The 20765-nt window shown below is 43.0% G+C and overlaps 1 protein-coding gene across 2 annotated transcripts in view; it reads right to left on the reverse strand.

Moving 5' to 3' along the window:
• PMFBP1 (polyamine modulated factor 1 binding protein 1) overlaps positions 1–20765 on the reverse strand; it is a 56966-nt gene that overhangs the window by 12829 nt on the left and 23372 nt on the right. For both annotated transcript variants that reach the window (XM_030794527.1, XM_030794533.1), the window contains exons 6-14: positions 12367–12537; positions 11255–11365; positions 8643–8769; positions 8398–8555; positions 4691–4934; positions 2473–2662; positions 2160–2304; positions 1018–1185; positions 627–764 (exon numbers count right to left, since the gene is read on the reverse strand). In XM_030794527.1, coding sequence (XP_030650387.1) covers positions 627–764; positions 1018–1185; positions 2160–2304; positions 2473–2662; positions 4691–4934; positions 8398–8555; positions 8643–8769; positions 11255–11365; positions 12367–12537 — 1452 coding nt within the window. The remainder of the gene's footprint in view (positions 1–626; positions 765–1017; positions 1186–2159; positions 2305–2472; positions 2663–4690; positions 4935–8397; positions 8556–8642; positions 8770–11254; positions 11366–12366; positions 12538–20765) is intronic.

Here is a 20765-nt window from a genome sequence, read left to right on the forward strand (position 1 = left end):
AAGGGAACAGGTGTTAGAGCTGGATAATTCAGGTTCAAATAGTGGTTCATCCCATCACTTGCTGGTCAGTGACTTTGGCCCACCATCTTTCTTTCCTCTATCATGTCTCTCTTTTTGGCAGTAAAGCAGATGGAAGCCATGTAAAGAGCTTAAGTGGATGATAAATAAATGATGACTGAATTCAAGCACAGTGCTTAGCATACGTCAGATGCTATTTACTCCTTTCTGTCATTTTTACTTGTGTAATGAAAAATAACTGTCCACCCTTTCGTCTCCTTTTTGGGCTTTGTGATAAGTTTTGGAAGTGTTCCCTAGCAAATTGCCCCCCAAAATGGATTCACTCAACTCTGGTCTAAAATGTAACATTGGAAGACTTGATGCCAAAGCCCAAATAGCTTGGGGCTCCACCAGATATGAGATGAGACCTTCCAAATATGGAAGAAACATTTCTCTGGCTCAGCAACCAGGTGCCAATGGGGAGGGAAGTAGAGTTGCAGGTGGCCTGGGATCCGCAGTTGGCTGAGCAGTTAGCTGCATTTCTGTGTGGAGGAGAGGTGGGTACAGATTTCAGGTCAAGGGTCACAGGGCTCAAATTCCTCACTCCCTTGGGGTTCCTATCTACTCACCTCTTTATTAAAGCCTTGGATGACTTGCTGGCTGGTGTTGTATTTGTTGAGAAAGGATTCCAGTTGTGTAGAACAACACTGTAGCTCTGCTCGGAGATTCTCATTTTCTTCCTCCAACTTTCTGGAATTCTCTTTCAACTGTTCCCTCATTAAAGAACAAAGCACAGCAAAGAGGTGTTAATCTCAGGTAACTATAAAAGCCCCACTTCACCCTCTCTCTCCCCCAGCTCTATCTCCACCCTGCGGGAGCTCAGGCCTCCTCGCTGGCCTTTCCCACAGTCCCCTTTCCTAAGCTCTTAGCATCCAGGGCCTCTGCATCCCCCCAGGCCCAGGTGGAGTCATGTCCCGCTCTGGATTCCTGACCCAGCTCTCCTGGGATTCTCCCACTCACCGTCTTGTCTTTCTTTTTAAATTCCTGCCGCAAAGCTTCAAGTTCTTCCTGCATCAGCTTCTCATGGTCTTTGCTCTTCTTCAACTGCTCCCGTTTGTCCTCCAGAAGCTTTGTGGCCTTCTGAAGATCTTCTTCTAACTTGCATTTGATAGAGCTTTGCTCCCTGTGCTGAAAAAATAAAGACTGAGCTGAAAGACTGTCTTAGACTATATTATATTTGGGGGAAAAATACAGACAATTGCACACAGGGCATGGCTGAGATGAAGAAGAAGACAATTCCTTAGTTATATAGCATATGTAAAATAAAAGGTTTCCTCCAACACCTGTAACATTTTTTCTTTGTTCAGTCAGGTATACCAATTTATTTTATTTATTGATCCAATTCCTAAGCACCAGCTTTCTCTCCCACTTTCTCACCAATTCTTCCCAAAGATTAGGAAGATTCCAAATCTTTATCAAAAACCTTTTTGAATGAAGTTTAAAAAATCTTAGAAGAGCACAAAAAGAGTAACTCAGAGATCAAAGACTTTAAATTGACTGACAATTATCTCCTGCTGCTGGGCACTACTTAAAAAAAAAATAAATTGATAAGAATAGCTTTTGAATCCTAGAAAGAACAACATTGTCTTTTGATTAATTTTAAGGTTAACCACTGAAAATGCTTCTTACTGGTAATGGGAGCTGGTGCTGAGTGGCTGGCTTAGCATACTAACACAATTCTGGTCAGTTAATTTGCATGGATTGGTGGTGACATCTTCCCAAATAATGACGGATATATTTAATCTTCTTTTTTTTGAGACAGGGTCTCACTCTGTTACCTAGGCTGTAGTGCAGTGGTGCGATCACAGCTCACTGAAGCCTCAATCTCCCAGCCTTAAGGGATCCTCCCACCTCATCCTCCCAAGTAGCTGGGGCTACAGGCATGTGCCATTATGCCCTGATCGTGTTTGTATTTTTTTTTTTTTTGTAATGCAGGGTCTTGCTATGTTGCCCAGGCTGGTCTGGAACCCCTGGGCTCAAGTGATTTGCCTGCCTTGGCCTCACAAAGAGCTGGGATTACAGGTGTGAGCCACTGCTCCTGGCATGTGTTTTATCTTAAGCAGAGCAAGCGCTTGAATGGGCCATCTGCCTGCCCGTCATACCTGGTGCTGGATACGATCAAGCATGTCATTCATTTTCATATCCTGCTCAGCCACTGTCTTCTGAAGCTGCCTCTTTTCCTTGTCTGAATTTTCAAGCTTCCTCAGGGCTTCAGAGAGTTCTGATGACAGCTCCTCCACCCGTTTTCTAAAGCAAAATAACAGCCACAGGAGGACAGACTTCAGTGCCCATGTGGGCAGATTGTGGAGCTGACCCAATGGGAAGTCCTTGCTCTCCCACGCCTGGGCACTGCCCAGAGAGGGCCCGGCTGGCTCAAGAGGGACAGAACCTCTCTCTGGAGGTGAGCCTGGGCACCTGTTGGAGGTTTGTTCCTTCTCAGCCATCGAGGACTCCTTCTGTAGCATCTGAAGTTCTCTCTGTAGTTCCTGGATGGTGTCTGCCTTCTGCTTGTCCAGGAGGAGGCCATTCTGCAGTTTCCTCTGGATGTCCTCCAGGTGACAGCCTGCCAGCGCAGCCTCTTCTTTGCACTGGGCTGCTTGCTGAGCTGCAGAAGCAGGGAGATGGCCATGTGAGAAGGGAGGGTGTATGAAGATCACACTCTTATCAGCCTGGCTGAAGAGTTTTTCCTTTCATTTTGTGCCCTACTTCAATTCCCAGTCTGTCCTCATTTCTCTCCATTTCACGATCAGTCCTAAAGAGCTCTATTAAATTATCTGTCTTTGTCTCAGATGTGGACACCTTCTGGACTAAAATTAAACAAATTGGTAGAAATTTATCAGTAACTCCTGTGCGACTCATTCTGTCACTGGGGACAAATCCTGACCCTCCTGGAGTTTAGAGGCTCCTGAGGGAGGCTTACCAGCCCACCGTCCTAGAGAACACTGTCAGGTTAAACTCACACCAACTAGGCTCAGGAAGAGAGATCCACATGGGTTAGAACGCTTGGAGATGGATGAGTGGAGGAACAGAAGCTGAGATGTAGAAAAAGAAGTGGGAGGAAGGGAATTCCAGGGGCGGGGATTGTTAGAGCAGATGCCTGTTGAGGAGAATGGGGAAGGTGTGTGGGAGGAGGGTAGAAGACATCAGTTTGACTGGAAAGGGAAGTGAGGAGGAATGGTGGGCGATAGAGTTGAGTAAGTGCATGGATGAGGGGGGCTTTGGAGGACTTTGGAAGCCTAAGAGAAATGCTTAGATGTGGTTTAGTGGGTTCTTGAGCAGGAATCTGACATAAAAGAAAAACTGCTTCAGGAAAATTGGAATACATTAGAATAGAGAAAAACTTCCAGCAATATCCTTCTAGCCCACGCCTTTGCCTCTACTGGGTATGAGGGGAAGGCAGCTACAAAGTTAGAGCTGGGGCTTGAACTTTTGGAGTTACCTGTAGAGAAAGGGAGCTACACAGAGGAGGGAGCTCACTGAGGAACGAGTAAGAAGGGGAAGAGAGTCTCTAGATGACTACAGTCAGAGCAGGAGAGAAAAGAGAACAACGGGGAGGTTTGTGGGAGAAAGACGGACCCGTGATGTCTCCAAAGCTGAGAAACAAACTTTGAGGCATAAGTAGCCAACAGCATCAAGGAACACAGCATTAAAGGAGGGTGAGGAAGGAAGCCAAGCTTGGATCTTATCTTATAAATTGATAAGTAATTCATATAACATAAATTTAGCCCCTCCCCCCCCACTTTTTATGAGACAGAGTCTCACTCTATTGCCCAGTCTGGGATGCACTGGTGTAATCTCAGCTCACTGCAACCTTGACCTCTCAGGCTCAAGTGATCCTCCCACCTCAGCCTCCCAAGTAGCTGGGACTACAGGTGCCCATCACCATGCCTGGCTAATTTGTGTATGTTTTGTAGAGACAAAGTTTTGCCATGTTGCCCGGGCTGGTCTTGAACTCCTGGGCTCAAGTGATCTGCCCACCTTGGCCTCCAAAAGTGCTGGGTTATAGGCGTGAGCCACCGTGCCTGGCAAATTCACCCTTTAAAAGTATACAATTCAGTGTTTTTTTTGGATAATCACAAAGTCATGCAACCATCACCAATATCTAATTCCAGAGCATTTTCATCACCCCCAGAGAAACCCTGTACCCAAGGCAAGAAGTTATTGGTGACCTCTGAGAAAGCAGGCTCTGTGGAGGGACAAGGACATCATCCACAGTGCAAGCTGCACAGAAAAGAATGTATTTGGGGGCAAAAAGGAGAAAGGGAATAAAAAGCCAGGGAAAGGTGAAGCGAATTGTGTGATGAGGGCCTGGAGAAGATGGAGAGGAATGTGGTGCAAAGGACAGAGCCCTGCCTCCCTGCGGCCAGGAAGGGCCAGGGTCTTCAGGCAAGACTGCTGGGAGAATGGTGGGTGGGTGACTACAGAGGGCAGGTGAGCTCGGGAGTGGGTGAAGGAATTCAAGAGGGCAGTGGCCACTGCTGTGAGGTATAGGATGAGGCCCTGAGAAGGTCTGCAGTGAGACACTGGAGGAGGGCGAGGGGAAGTGGCCACTGGGAGAGAGAAGGTGGCTGCTCTAGGGCTGCTCTAGCCCCACAGAAAAGTGTGGTGGGGACAGCACCTGCAGGGGCCTCACCAGCCAGCCTCTGCTGCTGCTTGGCCTCTTCGAGACTGTTCTTCAGCTTCTGGACCTCAGCCTGCAGGGCCTTGCACTCCACCTCCTTGGACTTGTCCTGCTTAGCCTCCTTGACTGTCATTTTGAGTTCTGTGGCCATGCACTGCTGCTTCTCCAGCTCCTTCTCCTTTTTCAGGAGGCTGTTCTGAACCTGTGTCAGTTTCTTCTCCAGCTCGTGCAGCATCTCATCTTTCTCTTGGAGGAACTGAAGACAGCAAAATGCAAATGCTGGGAAAGGTCTGAGCAGCGGTGGGTGAAAGCAATGAAAGGTTGTCTCAAGCCCTCATCCAAGCCACTGGCATCCCCTGCCTGGACATTGCACGAACCTCCCTGCCTCCACTCCTGTTTCCCTCAGGCTATTCTCCAGGCAGTCGAGAGAGAGAGTCTTTATTATTATTATTGTTATTGTTTTTGAGACAGAGTCTCTCTCTGTTGCCCAGGCTGGAGTGCAATGGCATGATCTTGGCTCACTGCAACCTCCTGTGTTCAAGCCATTTTCCTGCCTCAGCCTCCCAAGTAGTTGGGATTACAGGTGTCCCCCACCGCGCCTGGCGAATATTTGTATTTTTAGTAGAGACAGGGTTTCACCATGTTGGCCAGGCTGGTCTCAAACTCCTGACTTTAAGTGATCCACCTGCCTTGGCCTCCCAAAGTGTTGGGATTACAGGTCTGAGCCACCGTGCCCGGCCTTTTATTATCTTAGTTTAGTTTTAGTTTTTGAGGTAGTCTCACTCTGTTGCCCAGGCTGGAGTGCAGTGGCATGATCGTAGCTCAATGCAGCTATAACCTCCTAGGCTCAAGTGATCCTCCCACCTCAGCCTCCCTGTTACAGCAGGTAGATAGTCAGGTGTGAGCAGGACAGGAGAGGGCTCCCCTGCCACATACACCAGGGTTGTCGGGCGACCATCAGGTGATGGTCAGGAGGTTGTTAATTGTCACTCTAAAGTAATAATTGGTCACGGCCGGTGCCAGGGAAAGGCAGGGTCCTAATAGAAAACACCTGAAATGGTGATCAGCCAATTCCTGGGTAAGGTCTCAGGAATTGGGAGAGTGGTGAGAAGTAATGCAGGACCCCAGAAGTATGCAGGCCGAGGCAGGTGGATCACTTGAAGTCGGGAGTTAGAGACCAGCCTGGCCAACATGGTGAAACGCTGTCTCTACTAAAATACAAATATTAGCCGGGCATGGTGGCAGGCCCCTGTAATCCCAACTACTTGGGAGGCTGAGGCAGGAGAATTGATTGAACCTGGGAGGTTGCAGTAAGAAAACCCCAAGTCAAGAGGTCAAACGGCACATTTGGTCTCTCAAGTCGCCTGCTTGGCCCTCTTCCAAGTGTATCCTTTCATTACTGCTGTAAGGCTTTTAAAAAACGTTCACTCCTGCCTGCTGTAAAACTTGCCTCAGTCTCTCCTTCTGTCTTCTGCCCCTCGGTCAAATTCTTTCTTCTGAGGAGGCAAGATCTGAGGTTGCTACAGACCCATATGGATAACTACCACTGCTAACATCCTGAGTAGCTGGGACTACAGGGGTGTGCCACCACACTCAGCTAGTTTAAACATTTTTTTTTTGCAGAGATGGGGTCTCGCCATGTTGCCCAGGCTGGTCTCAGATCCTGGGCTCAAGTGATCCTCCTACCTTGGCCTCCCAAAGTTCTGAGATCACAGGCATGGAGCCACTGCACCCAGCTAGAGAGGGGGATCTTAAAAGTGCAAGTCAGATCTTTCGCCTCAGCTCAAAACCCTCCACTGGCTTCCATCTCTTAGAAAAAGGAGGGAGCCCTTACAATCACCCCATGGTCTGGTCCTAGGCTACCTGTCTGACCTCACCCCTTGCCACCCCCACCACTCTCTGCCTTCGCTGAGCTCCTGGAACACTCCAAGCAGACCCCACCTCAGGGCCTTTGCATTTGCTATTCCCTCTGCCTGGAAAATTCTCCCTCCAGACCTCTACCTGGGTGGCTCCCTCACTTCATTCAGATCTCTGCCTGAATGTCACCTTATCAGAAAGGACTTCTCTGATCACCCTGTGTAAAACTGCCACCAAGCTGTTGGAGGGATTTATCAGTGTCTGACTTGGGTATATCAGTATTATATATTAATTTTGTTTACCGGCTGTCTCCGCACACAGGAGTGCAAGCTCCATGAGAAGAGGCATGTTGCAGGTTTTGTGATATTCTTAGTGACTAGGATGGTGCTTGGCATATCTTAGGGCTCAAAAATATTTGTGGAGTGAATATACGAATGACTCAAAGCTGTTTACCCAGACTCCGTGCCTTGTCATCATCTCTCCAAATGCCTGTGTTTTGACGGGCATATCTCCTCTGTGCCTTGAAACAGGAGGTTTTCATGACTAGCCAGTCTATCAACTGGATGATGATGATTATTATTATTATTATTTGAGACAGAGTTTTGCTCTTGTTGCCCAGGCTGGAGTGCAGTGGTGCAATCTTGGCTCACTGCAACCTCCCCTCCTGGCTTCAAGCCATTCTCCTGCCTCAGCCTCCCAAGTAGCTGGGATTACAGCTGTGCACCACCATGCCCGGCTAATTTTGTGTTTATTTTATTTATTTATTTATTTATTTATTTATTTATTTTAGTAGAGACGGGGTTTCACCCCGTTGGTCAGGCTGGTCTTGAACTCCTGACCTCAAGTGATCCACCCACCTCGGCCTCCCAAAGTGCTGGGATTGCAAGCGTGGGCCACCGCACCCGGCCCTCAGCTGGATTATTTTTAATAGCTCTGACGGAAGTTCAGAGTCGGAATAGTACTGATTACAAAAGCTTGCATTGGTTTCACAACCTTTCTGTTCTTGGTTCCATTTCTAGGCTTTTCCAAGAACTTGATTTATGTTGGCAGTAACAGTTCTTTTACGGCACAGCTCCATTAATATTTTCAAACTGCCTATATACATATTCATAAGACATTTGTAATTTTTCTGTTTTTTTTTTTTTTTGGTTTTTTTTTTTTTTTTTTTTTTTTTTTTTTGACACAGGGTCTCATTCTAGTGTCCAGGCTGGAGTGCATGGCATGATCATGACTCACTACAACCTCCACCTCCTGGGCTCAAGGGGCTCATGTGATCCTGTGACTTGAGCCTCCCAAGTAGCTGGGACTACAAGCGCACACCACCATGCCCCGATAACCTTTGTATTTTTTGTAGTGACAGGGTCTCATCATGTTACCCAGGCTGGTCTCAAACTCCTGGGCTCAAGAGATCTCCCCACCTCGGCCTCTTAAAGTGCTGGGATTACAGGCGTGAGCCACCATGCCCAGGCCGATATTTGTAATTTTAAAAGTGAAATCCACTTGAAATTCTTAGTAAGGCTATCTATTATTTTATATCATTTCCTTCCACTATCAAGCATAAAAAGAGTATAAGGGAACAATGCAAGTAAGCGTGTCCCAAATGCTCTTGCTACCTTGCGGGGCTTGGGAAGAGTCAGTGCCTCTGTTTTGGTCCCTGCATAATCAGATTCATTTATTATGTATGATGAGAAATACCAAAGAAGTGCTTAGAGTTGCGCCTGGGCCTGAAGAGCCACTGTCTCACTGTGCTTGTGTTGAGGCTCCCAAAGCAATCATGGTGGGTGAAGGCAGAACCGGTTCATGCCAGGGCATGGCCTCACACCTGCCCCACTGGGAACCCCAACCAGAATTCCTCACTTTACCTTGTCTTTCTTTAAAGCGAGCTTTTGGGTCTCAGTGAACTCCAGCTGCAGCTCCTGCAGCCGGCACTGCAGGATGGCGATGTCCTTATCCTTCCTCTCAATGTGGGCAGATGTCTCCTCCTGCAGTCCGTGCAGGTCCAGCTCCAGCTTCATCATGTCTACCATGGGGCGGGACAGAGTCTATACTCACGGGAGAGTTAGGCTTCCTTCTGGCTCCCCTGCCACAGCCTGCAGCCCCGGTTTACCCTTCATGATGTTTTTCTTCTGTTCTGACACGGCCTCTAGTTCCATGTGCAGATCCTTCACCAGGTTCTGGGACTCCTCCACATGAAGGCACTGGCTGTCTTTCTGCTCCTGCAAGTGCTTCAGTATCTGGCAGATGGAAGAACAGGGCAGGATGAGGAGATGAGAGAGAATGGAGAGTGCTTTCTAAAATGCCCAGCGTCCACGCTCAACAGTAAGTAGGGACAGAGTAGTAGAGCAATGGTTGCTGGGGGCCAGGGGATGGGTGTGCAGAGTGACTGCTAATGGGTACAGGGTTTCTTCTGGGGTGACACAAATGCTCTGGAATTAGGTAGTGGTGATGATTGCCCAACCTTGTGAATATACTAAAAACCAATGGTGAATTTTATAATTTGTCCATTGTATCCCAATTAATTTTTTTTTAAAAAGAGAATAAAACAAAAGGATATTGCAGACTTCTCAGGCTCACACGGAATACACATAAAAGCAGCCATCCCTGTATCCCTTCCTCCCTGAGACAGACAGTTGTTTATGGAGAATCTACTGTGTGCCCGGCACTGTCCTGGGTGCTGGGCATGGCTCCATTAATATTTTCAAAGCAAATAATGTGGAGCAAAAGACACAGACAAATCCTTGTCCCCACAGAGCTGACCTAGTGGGGTGAGATGAAGAGCATAATAAGTAGTGACTTATCGAAAATGTTAACAGTGGATAAGTGCTATGGGGGAAACAGAAAAGCGAAGGGGAATGGAGGGGCATGGGCGGGGGAGGCACATGTTGCAATTTTAAGTAGGAGGATGGGCTGGCCTCCCTGCGAAGGTGGCCTCTCAGCTGAGACTTGCTGGAGGTGAGCTTTCAGGCAGGGAGACTAGCCAGAGACAAGGCCTGTGGAGGGAACATGGAGGAGGCAAGTGTGGCTGGCACGGAGCAGGCAATGGGGAGAGCTGGAGGAGATGAGGTGAGGAGATGGGTGGTCACATCACCTGGGGCTTGGGTTACTTCTCCAAGACTTTTGGCTTCTACCCTGAAGGAGAGGGGATGCCTTCCTCACCAAGAGAAGGCAGGAGCATGTGGCTGGGAAGGAGCAATTTGTTGCCTGGGCATCAGGGATGTTGGGGAGAGTTATCTGTGTGATTTCAGAGCTGCTAGGAGGGAGGGCAGCAGCAGGAAGCCAGGAGGTGACAGCTGGAGAGATTCAGGGCAGCCACTGCAGGACCCAGGAGTGGGCACTGCAGGGACTCAAAGCCCCACACTGTGCCACACTGGCCGAGGGGAGGAGAGGCCTGCTGGAAAAAGCTGGCGTGGGTCTCTCGTTCCTAATGGAGCCCCAGGGAGCATAAGGGCTTTGGAAAGGAAACATAATGCAGTGGGGGAAGGTGTATTCTGCTTCTTGGGGAAGTTTGTATCACTAAAAAAATGGAGTCTTATGAGATTTTTGCTCTAGGTCAGGATGTGAATAACATGGAACTGATCTTTAAAATAAATATTGACAGATGTCCAAGGAAGAACTACAAAGTTCAATATTGATCCCTTGTTCAACCAACTTTCTGGGATTGGAAAGTCCTGGAAAGAGGAGTGTCTCCTCCTCCCCCACTAGAGAACCCCTTGGGGAGCTGACATGTGTTGTTTACTCCCTCTGCCACACCACTTTGCCTCCATTTCGGCATCAGTCTTGGGGCATGCAGGCATGCCAGCACCTGCCCAGCGTGGCCTCCTGTGGCTGGCTTTGTCAGGTACCAAATTCAGTCATGGCTGACTTAACAGGACCTCACCTAAGAGGACACCTGGCCATGTTTTAACTTTTGGTTCACCAACTTTTATTTATTTATTTATTTATTTATTTATTTATTTATTTATTTAGAGATGGAGTCTCATTCTGTGGCCCAAGCTGGAGTGCAGTGGCGCGATCTCAGATCACTACAACCTCGACCTCCTGGGTTCAAGTGATTCTCCTGCCTCAGCCTCCCTAGTAGCTGGGACTACAGGCACCCGCCACCACACCTGGCTAATTTTCATATTTTTAGTAGAGATGGGGTTTCACCAAGTTGGCCAGGTGGGTCTTTAACTCCTGACTTCAAGTGATCTGCTCGCCTTGGCCTCCCAAAATTCTGGGGTTACTGGCATGAGCCACCACACCTCGCCACTGAATTCTTGCTATTTGTTTACATGGTTTAACTGCGTATTTATTATTAGAATCAACTTTTGATACTGCTTTGAATTTTGCAAACACAGAGTTCTCAAAAAAAAAAAAAAGCAGGGGGAATAAATTTGGATTAATAATCTTTCCTAAATTAGCTACTTTTCAACTCCAGCCAGACATTAGCAGGCTAGATGGTCCTTTTGAATCTGGCAAGGCAACAGAAATATTGTCTTGTTTAGGTGTACTGTTAGAAGTGGGTTAAGAGACAGGTGCAATTCCAAAATTGAATGTTGCCTGTCTTTTGGGTTTGGCATACATTATACACAGTATCCTTGTGGCAGGGCCAACCAAGCTCGCACAGATATAAAATAAAATATAAACTATCATATGAAAATAAAAAATAAGTAGGAAAGCCCAGAATCAAACCCAGCTCAGCCCGATCCCAGTAGGCACAGATCAGCAAATTTCTCCTACCTTTTTGATGTCTTCACACTCTTCTGAGGAGCTAGGAGGGTATCTGTGGGTGGCTGTATAGGAAGCAAAATCGGCTTGTAGTTTTATCAAAGTCTCTTCACGCTCCAGAACCTGCAAATAAGCTTAGATCAGTTATGCTGGATGATCAATGGAATGTGCTTGTTACCATGACTATTATTTCAGAGTGTTCCTTTCTGCAGCATAAGTTTGTTGCAGAATTATACAATTCATCAGGCATTCCCTGTGGGGTAGGTAGGGAGAAGGAATTAAGCTCCCCATCTTACATCAAGGTTCTCTAAGGCATATGTGATCTGTCTCAAGTTCATCAATGCCCACCCTTGGACTCTCTCCTAAACCTCTGTTTGGTCCATTTGATGAGGCAGAAGAAGGTTCTTCAGGGGCTGTGATGGAGACATATACCTACTCTATCAGAGGACAGGATACAAAGTTTGAGAATTAAAGAAGGAAGTTCCTTATGGAGTGTGTGATTGTGTGTGTAATTTTTTTTCAAAAAATAAAAAACATGAAATTTTGGTTTTAATTTTATGCTTTGGAAAATAATTCAAATAAGACCAAAACATGGAAAAGTGAAACCCCCTCTTCACTTATTCTCCCCTCTCTCACTTCCACTGAGGGAGAGGATGGTATTGAAAATTCAGTTTGTACTTATATATTGGTATTATCATTAGAGATAAAACAAAAGTCGCACTGAACTATACATGGAATTCTGCAACTTATTCTTGACACTAAGTCACAAAGCGCCTTCCATGCAGCTCTTACAGATGTGCTTAGTCCTTTTTACTGGCTGCATATTATTCCACAATAGGGATATCTCTTTAATTCTTTCTCTTAATCTCTTTAACCATTTCCCCACTGTTAGGCATTTAGGTTGCTGTGTGAGAGATTTTAAGATTCTTTAGAATCTCAAACTATGTGGGTGGGGAGAAGCATTACCATGGAGAATATGAACAAAGTAGGGGGGCAAGTACATATCAGACATTTGAGGATTCTTGGTGAAAAAGATTAATTTAGGTGACTCTTTTTCCCTCCTTTCTCTCCCCATGTCTTGATTGAGGGTCTCCCAGAGACATGTTCTAGAAGAAGGCACTTACCAAAGCATTACTGCAGGCCAGCTTATTTCGAAGTTCTTGAATGAGATCATCCTGTTGAGAGACCTTTTGCCAGAATTCAGACAGTCGTTTCAGGGTCTCCTGATGCTCTTGAATCATGCAAGGAGAAGTGTATATCCGTACTGTTGAATGATCACCATTGTTCTCAGGCTCCTGAGAGATTTAAAAATAATGGGTTGGTTTTGCTTACAGTTTGTGAGTTACTTCAGAATTCCATGAGCAAGGAAAATCTCTAGACCTATATTCTAAAGGTATATGTTCATATATGGAAATCATGGTTTCCTTAACAAAAGAAAAAATATTAACTAGTGCATATACATGGTAAAAAGTCCAAATGGTTCACAAGAGAAGACACTGAAAGATGAGTCTTCCTCCATCCTAACTATGACTCAGGTGTCCTTTTTGATGACAATCCATGTTACCAGCTTTTTGCATATCATTCAGGAATATTTTATGCATATTTGCATAAAAATAACTTTTTTTCTTACACAAATGAGTCTTTTTGTTTTTTTTTTTTTTTGAGATGGAGTCTCACTCTGTCGCCCAGGCTGGAGTGCAGTGGCACTATCCTGGCTCACTGCAACCTCCGCCATCCAGGTTCAAGCGATTCTCCTGCCTCAGCCTCCCAAATAGCTAGAATTACAGGCATGCGCCACCATGCCGGGCTAATTTTTTTGTATTTTTAGTAGAGACAAGGTTTCACCATGTTGGCCAGGCAGGTCTCAAACTGCTAACCTCAGGTGATTCACTCGCCTCAGTCTCCCAAAGTGCTGGGATTACAGGCATGAGCTACCACACCCGGCGGACAAATGAGTGTTTTATACAGTATTTAAACATTGTGTTTTCACTTGACAATTTATTTAAGATAGTTTTCATATTGTTACTTGTTGATCTATCTTACTTCTCTTTTAAAATTAATTTCAAATTACACAAGTAATTATATTCATATTGTCTCTCTAAAACATTGTAACACTACAGGCAGATCTGAATTTTTCTTCAACCATCACTTCTAATTTCATTATCTCTCTACTTTCCAGAGATGACAGTCTGTGCATATTCTAGAACTTTATACTATATTTACATAGTATAAATGAATCTGTACAATATAAATTATGTTGGCTTTTTAAAACATAAAAAATGTTTTTTTACTCAGCAAGATGTGTTAGAGATTTATCAATGCTAGTACATGTGCTTCTATCTTGTTCTTTTAAATTGCTTTTAAATGTATTGATCTGGTCTGGTTTCCTACTGATGAGAACATAGATTGTTTCCATATTTTTTTTTCTGAAACAAAGCTGAAATAAATACTTTTGTACATAAATCTTTGAGTATTTATTCTGGTAATTGTGTAAATTAAATTCATAGAAGTAGGACTCCCAGACCATATTTAAAATTGGATATTGTACTATTGTCCTTCAAAGAAATTAACACCTAACACTGTCATCAACATGAGTATGGCTATTTTCCTTGAACCATGTTTGTTTTAAATGTCTTTCCCTAGATCGTTTGAAATCATACATGAAGGTTACTGCCCTCTTACTGGTTCACAATCATAAGGGGGTAAACTGATATACATGGTGAAAAAAAAAAAAAGCAAAGCATTCTAGTTTAGATGGTAGATCCTTTTCCCATTAAACTTGTCTCCCTAACTGGGCTTTTTCAGGCAAAGTTGGAATACTTCATGTTCAGTGAGCATGAAAGCCTTCTGCAAGCAAGCTGCAGGAAGGCCAGGCAGAAATCTAAAATTGAGTGTAAATAGTGTTCATGTAGATAATGCAGAGTCTATAGGGGCAAATGACTGGAAAACATAACAGAAAAGCTAACAAGGAAGAAGATATCTACATATCTTCTTAATACTATGGGATGAAAAATGGAAATTAATTTAGAAGGAATAGGAGAAATATTCTCTGAAGTGAAGAAAAATGTAGATCTTCAGACTAAAAGGGTTAGTGAAATGTTGAATGGCTTAACACCCCGAGCCTAAAAACCTCCAGTGTTCAAAGAGATAAAATAGGTAGTCTATGAAAAATGAGAAACACATTGACATCTAACAATGCATCTCTAATACTGGGTGGTACAAGGAAATGCAGCAGTATCTTTGAAGACTTAAGGGAAGATGCTTTTGAAAGTTTGTATATCCAGCCAAACTAGCATTGAAGGATGATGACAAAATAAACCTTGCTCAGACATGGAAATATTGAGAGATTGTGCCACCCGCAATTGTTTCTGAAAGAATTAAGAAGGAATTATTTACAGCAAAAGGAAAACTCCAAGAATGCAGAAGAGGTGAAGGGACTGCCGAGCACAGTAATGAGAAACAGTTGGGTTTATTTGTAATATTAAAGAAATAGATATTTCCTATGTTATATAAACAGTTCCAGAGATTTAAAAGAAGGTAAAAAGCTTTCCAGCTCATTATATTAGGATGGCATAATCCAGACACCAATATGCGAGGAAAGCACAAAAATTTAGGCCATCAAATTAATCTCATTTCTGAAAATAGATGAAAAAAATTAACTTTTAACAAATTTAGTAAAGTTCATTAAAATTATTAATAATATATTACGATCAGGTAGGGTTTATTCTGGGAACATAAAGATTGTTCTATATATGAAAATCTATTCGTGTAATGTGCTTCATTGATGGATAGATGCTAATAAAAACATCTGATAAAATTTAACATTCATTCCTAGTAACAATTCTTGATAAACTAAATATAGACAGTCATACTTACATTTTGAGAAAGGATATTGAAAAGAAGCCAAGAACAAGCATTATACTTAATAGTGAAATACTAGAATTACTTCCTTTACAGTGCGGAGCAAGGCAAAGAGGCTACAATTCCACTTTGCTCTAGAGATGTTGGTCAATATGATAAGGTGGAAAATAAGTTGTGTAAATTTTGAAAGGGAAAGCAATTTAGGAAAATCCAAGACAGCCAAGTGAAAATCTGGTAAGAGAGCTCAGTAAGGTGGCAGGATAAGAGAGAAGTTTTCCTATACATCAGTAACAATACAATTAGGCCGGGTGTAGTGGCTCACACCTGTAATCCCAGCACTTTGGGAGGCTGAGGTGGGCAGATCACTTGAGGTCAGGAGTTCAAGACCAGCCTGGCCAACATGGTGAAACCCTGTCTCTGCAAAAATAACAAAAATTAGCTGTCTGTGGTGGCACATGCCTGTAGTCCCAGCTACTTGGAAGGCTGAGGCAGAAGAATTGCTTGAACCCAGGATGTGGAGGTTGCAGTGAGCAGAGATTGCCTCATTGCTCTCTAGACTGGGTGACAGAGTGAAACTCCAACTCAGAAACAAAAAAAATTGGCTGGGCGTGGTGGCTCATGCCTGTAATCCCAGCACTTTGGGAGGCCAAGGTAGGCAGATCACCTGAGGTCAGGAGTTCGAGGCCAGCCTGACCAACATGGAGAAACACCCGTCTCTACTAAAAATACAAAATTAGCCAGGCCTGGTAGTGCATGCCTGAAATCCCAGCTACTCGGGAGGCTGAGGCAGGAGAATCGCTTGAACCTGGGAGGCGGAGGTTGCAGTGAGCCGAGATTGCACCATTGCACTCCAGCCTGGGCAACAAGAGCGAAACCCCATCTCAAAAAAAAAAAAAATTGATAAAATTAAATGTATAAAAGATCCCATTTATAAAACCAATAACAAATGAAATATGTCTAGGAATAAACATAGCAAGAAATATGTGAGATCTACAGAGAAAAGTACAAAATCTTACTGAAGGACACACGAGAAAACTTGCATAAAAGTAAAAATATGTCATATTCCATAGGGCATGCTAATTTCCCCCAAATTAGTACATAATTTGAAAGTCAGTCAACATAAATCTAAATTTCATTAAGAGAAGAAATTAAAAAATGGCCAAGAAAAAATAGAAAGTGTAGAAGAGTGAAGGAGGACCTGTCCTAACAGGATCTATTAAAACAAGCTACCAGTTAAAGTCACTAAAAAACTCTTGACATTGGCACAGGAACTGGCAGAAAGATAAAAAGAATACAGAGTCCACAGAAGGTCTCCTGTACAGAAGCATTGGTCTGTGAGCTAGTACCTGAACCAGTGTGGAAGGCTTAGGATGTTCAATAAATGGTTTTGAGGCCACTGGATATCCATTTAAATAATAAAATTAGAGTCTTATGTCATTATACATATAAAGTATATATTCCAGATGGACTAAAGATAAAAACATAAAAATGCAAAATTATAAAAGTGCTAAAGAAAATATACAATAAACTTTTATAATCCTGAAGGTAGTGAAGGCCTTTCTAAGCAATACATAAAACCTAGAATTTATAAAGGACTGACAGATTCAACTCCATAAAAATTAAAATCTTCTGGCATTACATAATGGTAAAGTGATCAATGCAACAAGAAGAGCTAACTATCCTAAATATATATGCACCCAATAGAGGAGCACCCAGATTCATAAAGCAAGTTCTTAGAGACCTACAAGGAGACTTAGACTCCCACACAATAATAGTGGGAGACTTTAACACTCCACTGTCAATATTAGACAGATCAACGAGACAGAAAATTAACAAGGATATCCAGGACTTGAGCTCAGCTCTGCACCAAGCGGACCTAATAGACATCTACAGAACTCTCCAACCCAAATCAACAGAATATACATTCTTCTCAGCACCACATCGCACTTATTCTAAAATTGATCACATAATTGGAAGTAAAACACTCCTCAGCAAATGTAGAAGAACAGAAATCACAACAAACTGTCTCTCAGAACATAGTGAAATCAAATTAGAACTCAGGATTAAGAAACTCACTCAAAACCGCACAACTGCATGGAAACTGAACAACCTGCTCCTGAATGACTACTGGGTAAGTAATGAAATGAAGGCAGAAATAAAGATGTTCTTTGAAACCAATGAGAACAAAGACACAGCATACCGGAATCTCTGGGACACATTTAAAGCAGTGTGTAGAGGGAAATTTATAGCACTAAATCCCACAAGAGAAAGCAAGAAAGATCTAAAATCGGCACCCTAACATCACAATTAAAAGAACTAGAGAAGTAAGAGCAAACAAATTCAAAAGCTAGCAGAAGACAAGAAATAACTAAGATCAGAGCAGAACTGAAAGAGATAGAGACAGAAAAACCCTTCAAAAAATCAATGAATCCAGGAGCTGGATTTTTGAAAAGATCAACAAAATAGATAGACTGCTAGCCAGACTAATAAAGAAGAAAAGAGAGAAGAATCAAATAGATACAATAAAAAATAATAAAGGGGACATCACCACCGATCCCACAGAAATACAAACTACCATCAGAGAATACTATAAACACCTCTATGCAAATAAACTAGAAAATCTAGAAGAAATGGATAAATTCCTGGACACATACACCCTCCCAAGACTAAACCAGGAAGAAGTTGAATCTCTGAATAGACCAATAACAGGTTCTGAAGTTGAGGCAATAATTAATAGCCTGTCAACCAAAAAAGTTCAGGACCAGACAGATTCACAACTGAATTCTACAAGAGGTACAAAGAGGAGCTGGTACCATTCCTTCTGAAACTATTCCAATCAATAGAAAAAGAGGGAATCCTCCCTAACTCATTTTAAGAGGCCAGCATCATCCTGATACCAAAACCTGGCAGAGACACAACAAAAAAAGAGAATTTTAGACCAATATCCCTGATGAACATTGATGTGAAAATCCTCAATAAAATACTGGCAAACTGAATCCAGCAGCACATCAAAAAGCTTATCTACCATGATCAAGTCGGCTTCATCTTCGGGATGCAAGGGTGGTTCAACACACACAAATCAATAAACGTAACCCATCACATAAACAGAACCAATGACAAAAACCACATGATTACCTCAATAGATGCAGAAAAGGCCTTCGACAAAATTCAACAGCGCTTCATGCTAAAATCTCTCAATAAAATAGGTATTGATGGAACGTATCTCAAAATAATAAGAGCTATTTATGACAAACCCACAGCCAATATCATACTGAACGGGCAAAAACTGGAAGCATTCCCTTTGAAACCCAGCAGAAGACAAGGATGCCCTCTCACCACTCCTATTCAGTATAGTATTGGAAGTTCTGGCCAGGGCAATCAGGCAAGAGAAAGAAATAAAGGGTATACAATTAGGAAAAGAGGAAGTCAAATTACCTCTGTTTGCAGATGACATGATGGTATATTTAGAAAACCCCATCATCTCAACCCCAAATCTCCTTAAGCTGATAAACAACTTCAGCAAAGTCTCAGGATACAAAATCAATGTGCAAAAATCACAAGCATTCCTACACATCATTAACAGACAAACAGAGAGCCAAATCATGAGTGAACTCCCATTCACAATTGCTACAAAGAGAATAAAATACCTAGGAATCCAACTTACAAGGGATGTGAAGGACCTCTTCAAGGAGAAGTACAAACTACTGTTAAGGAAATTAAAGAGGACACAAACAAATGGAAGAACATTCCATGCTCATGGATAGGAAGAATCAATATCATGAAAATGGCCATACTGCCCAAAGTAATTTATAGATTCAATGCTATCCCCGTAAAGCTACCACTGAGTTTCTTCACAGAATTGGAAAAAACTACTTTAAATTTTATATGGAACCAAAAAAGAGCCCGCATAGTCAAGACAATCCTAAGCCAAAAGAACAAAGCTGGAGGCATCATGCTACCTGACTTCAAATTATATTACAAGGCTACAGTAACCAAAACAGCATGGTACTGGTACCAAAACAGATATATAGACCAATGGAACAGAACAGAAGCCTCAGAAATAACACCAGACATCTACAACCCTCTGATCTTTGACAAACCTGACAAAAACAACCAATGGGGAAAGGATTCCCTATTTAATAAATGGTGCTGGGAAAACTGGCTAGCCACATGCAGAAAGCTGAAACTGGATCCCTTCCTTACATCTTATACAAAAATTAACTCAAGATGGATTAAAGACTTAAATGTAAGACCTAAAACCATATAAACCCTAGAAGAAAACCCAGGCAATACCATTCGGGACATAGGCACGGGCAAAGACTTCATGACTAAAACACCAAAAGCAATGGCAACTAAAGCCAAAATTGACAAATGGGATCTCATTAAACTAAAGAGCTTCTGCACAGCAAAAGAAACTATCAGCGGAGTGGACAGGCAACCTACAGATTGGGAGAAAATGTTTGCAATCTATCCATCTGACAAAGGGCTAATATCCAGAATCTACAAAGAACTTAAACAAATTTACAAGAAAAAAACAACCCCATCAAAAAATGGGCAAAGGATATGAACAGACACTTCTCAAAAGAAGACATTTATGCAGCCAAGAAAGATATGAAAAAAAGTTCATCATCACTGGTCATTAGAGAAGTGCAAATCAAAACCACAATGAGATACCATCTCATGCCAGTTAGAATGGTGATCATTAAAAAGTCAGGAAACAACAGATGCTGGAGAGGATGTAGAGAAATAGGAACACTTTTACATTGCTGGTGGGAGTGTAAATTAGTTCAACCATTGTGGAAGACAGTGTGGTGATTCCTCAAGGATCTAGAACTAGAAATGCCATTTGACCCAGCAATTCCATTACTGGGTATATACCCAAAGGATTATAAATCATTCTACGATAAAGACACAGGCACACGTATGTTTACTGCCACGCTGTTCACAATAGCAAAGTCTTGGAACCAACCCAAATGCCCATCAGTGTAGACCAGATAAAGAAAATGTGGCACATATACACCACGGAACACTATGCAGCCATAAGAGTTCATGTCCTTTGCAGGGACATGGATGAAACTGGAAACCATCATTCTTGGCAAAGTAACACAAGAAGAGAAAACCAAACACCGCATGTTCTCACTCATAAGTGGGAGTTGAACAATGAAAACACATGGATGCAGGGCAGGGAACATCACACACGGGGGCCTGTCGGGTGGTGGGAGGCTGGAGGAGGGATAGCATTAGGAGAAATACCTAATGTGAATGACAAGTTGATGGGTGCAGCAAACCAACATGGCACATGTTTACCTATGTAACAAACCTGCACGTTGTGCACATGTGCCCCAGAACTTAAAGTATAATAATAAAAAATAAAAAAAGTTAAAATCTTTTGTATGGTGAAAAATACCATTAATAAAGTAAAATGAAAAGTTACAGACTGGGAGAAAATATTTGCCACATATGTAATGAAGCATTATTGCCTGTAATATATTAAGAAGCTCCTATATACCAATACAAAAAAAGACTAAAAACCCAGTAAAAAAATGAGTTAATAAGTAATGCATAAAACAGAAATCCATATGACCAATATGCTTATGAATAGTGCTCAATCCTTCATAAGCATGGTGGAGACTGTGCTGGGCCTTCCAGATCCCCTTTGGCA

The sequence above is a fragment of the Nomascus leucogenys genome, chromosome 2 (assembly GCF_006542625.1).
Source record: "Nomascus leucogenys isolate Asia chromosome 2, Asia_NLE_v1, whole genome shotgun sequence".
In the NCBI taxonomy this organism is placed as follows: Eukaryota; Metazoa; Chordata; class Mammalia; order Primates; family Hylobatidae; genus Nomascus; species Nomascus leucogenys.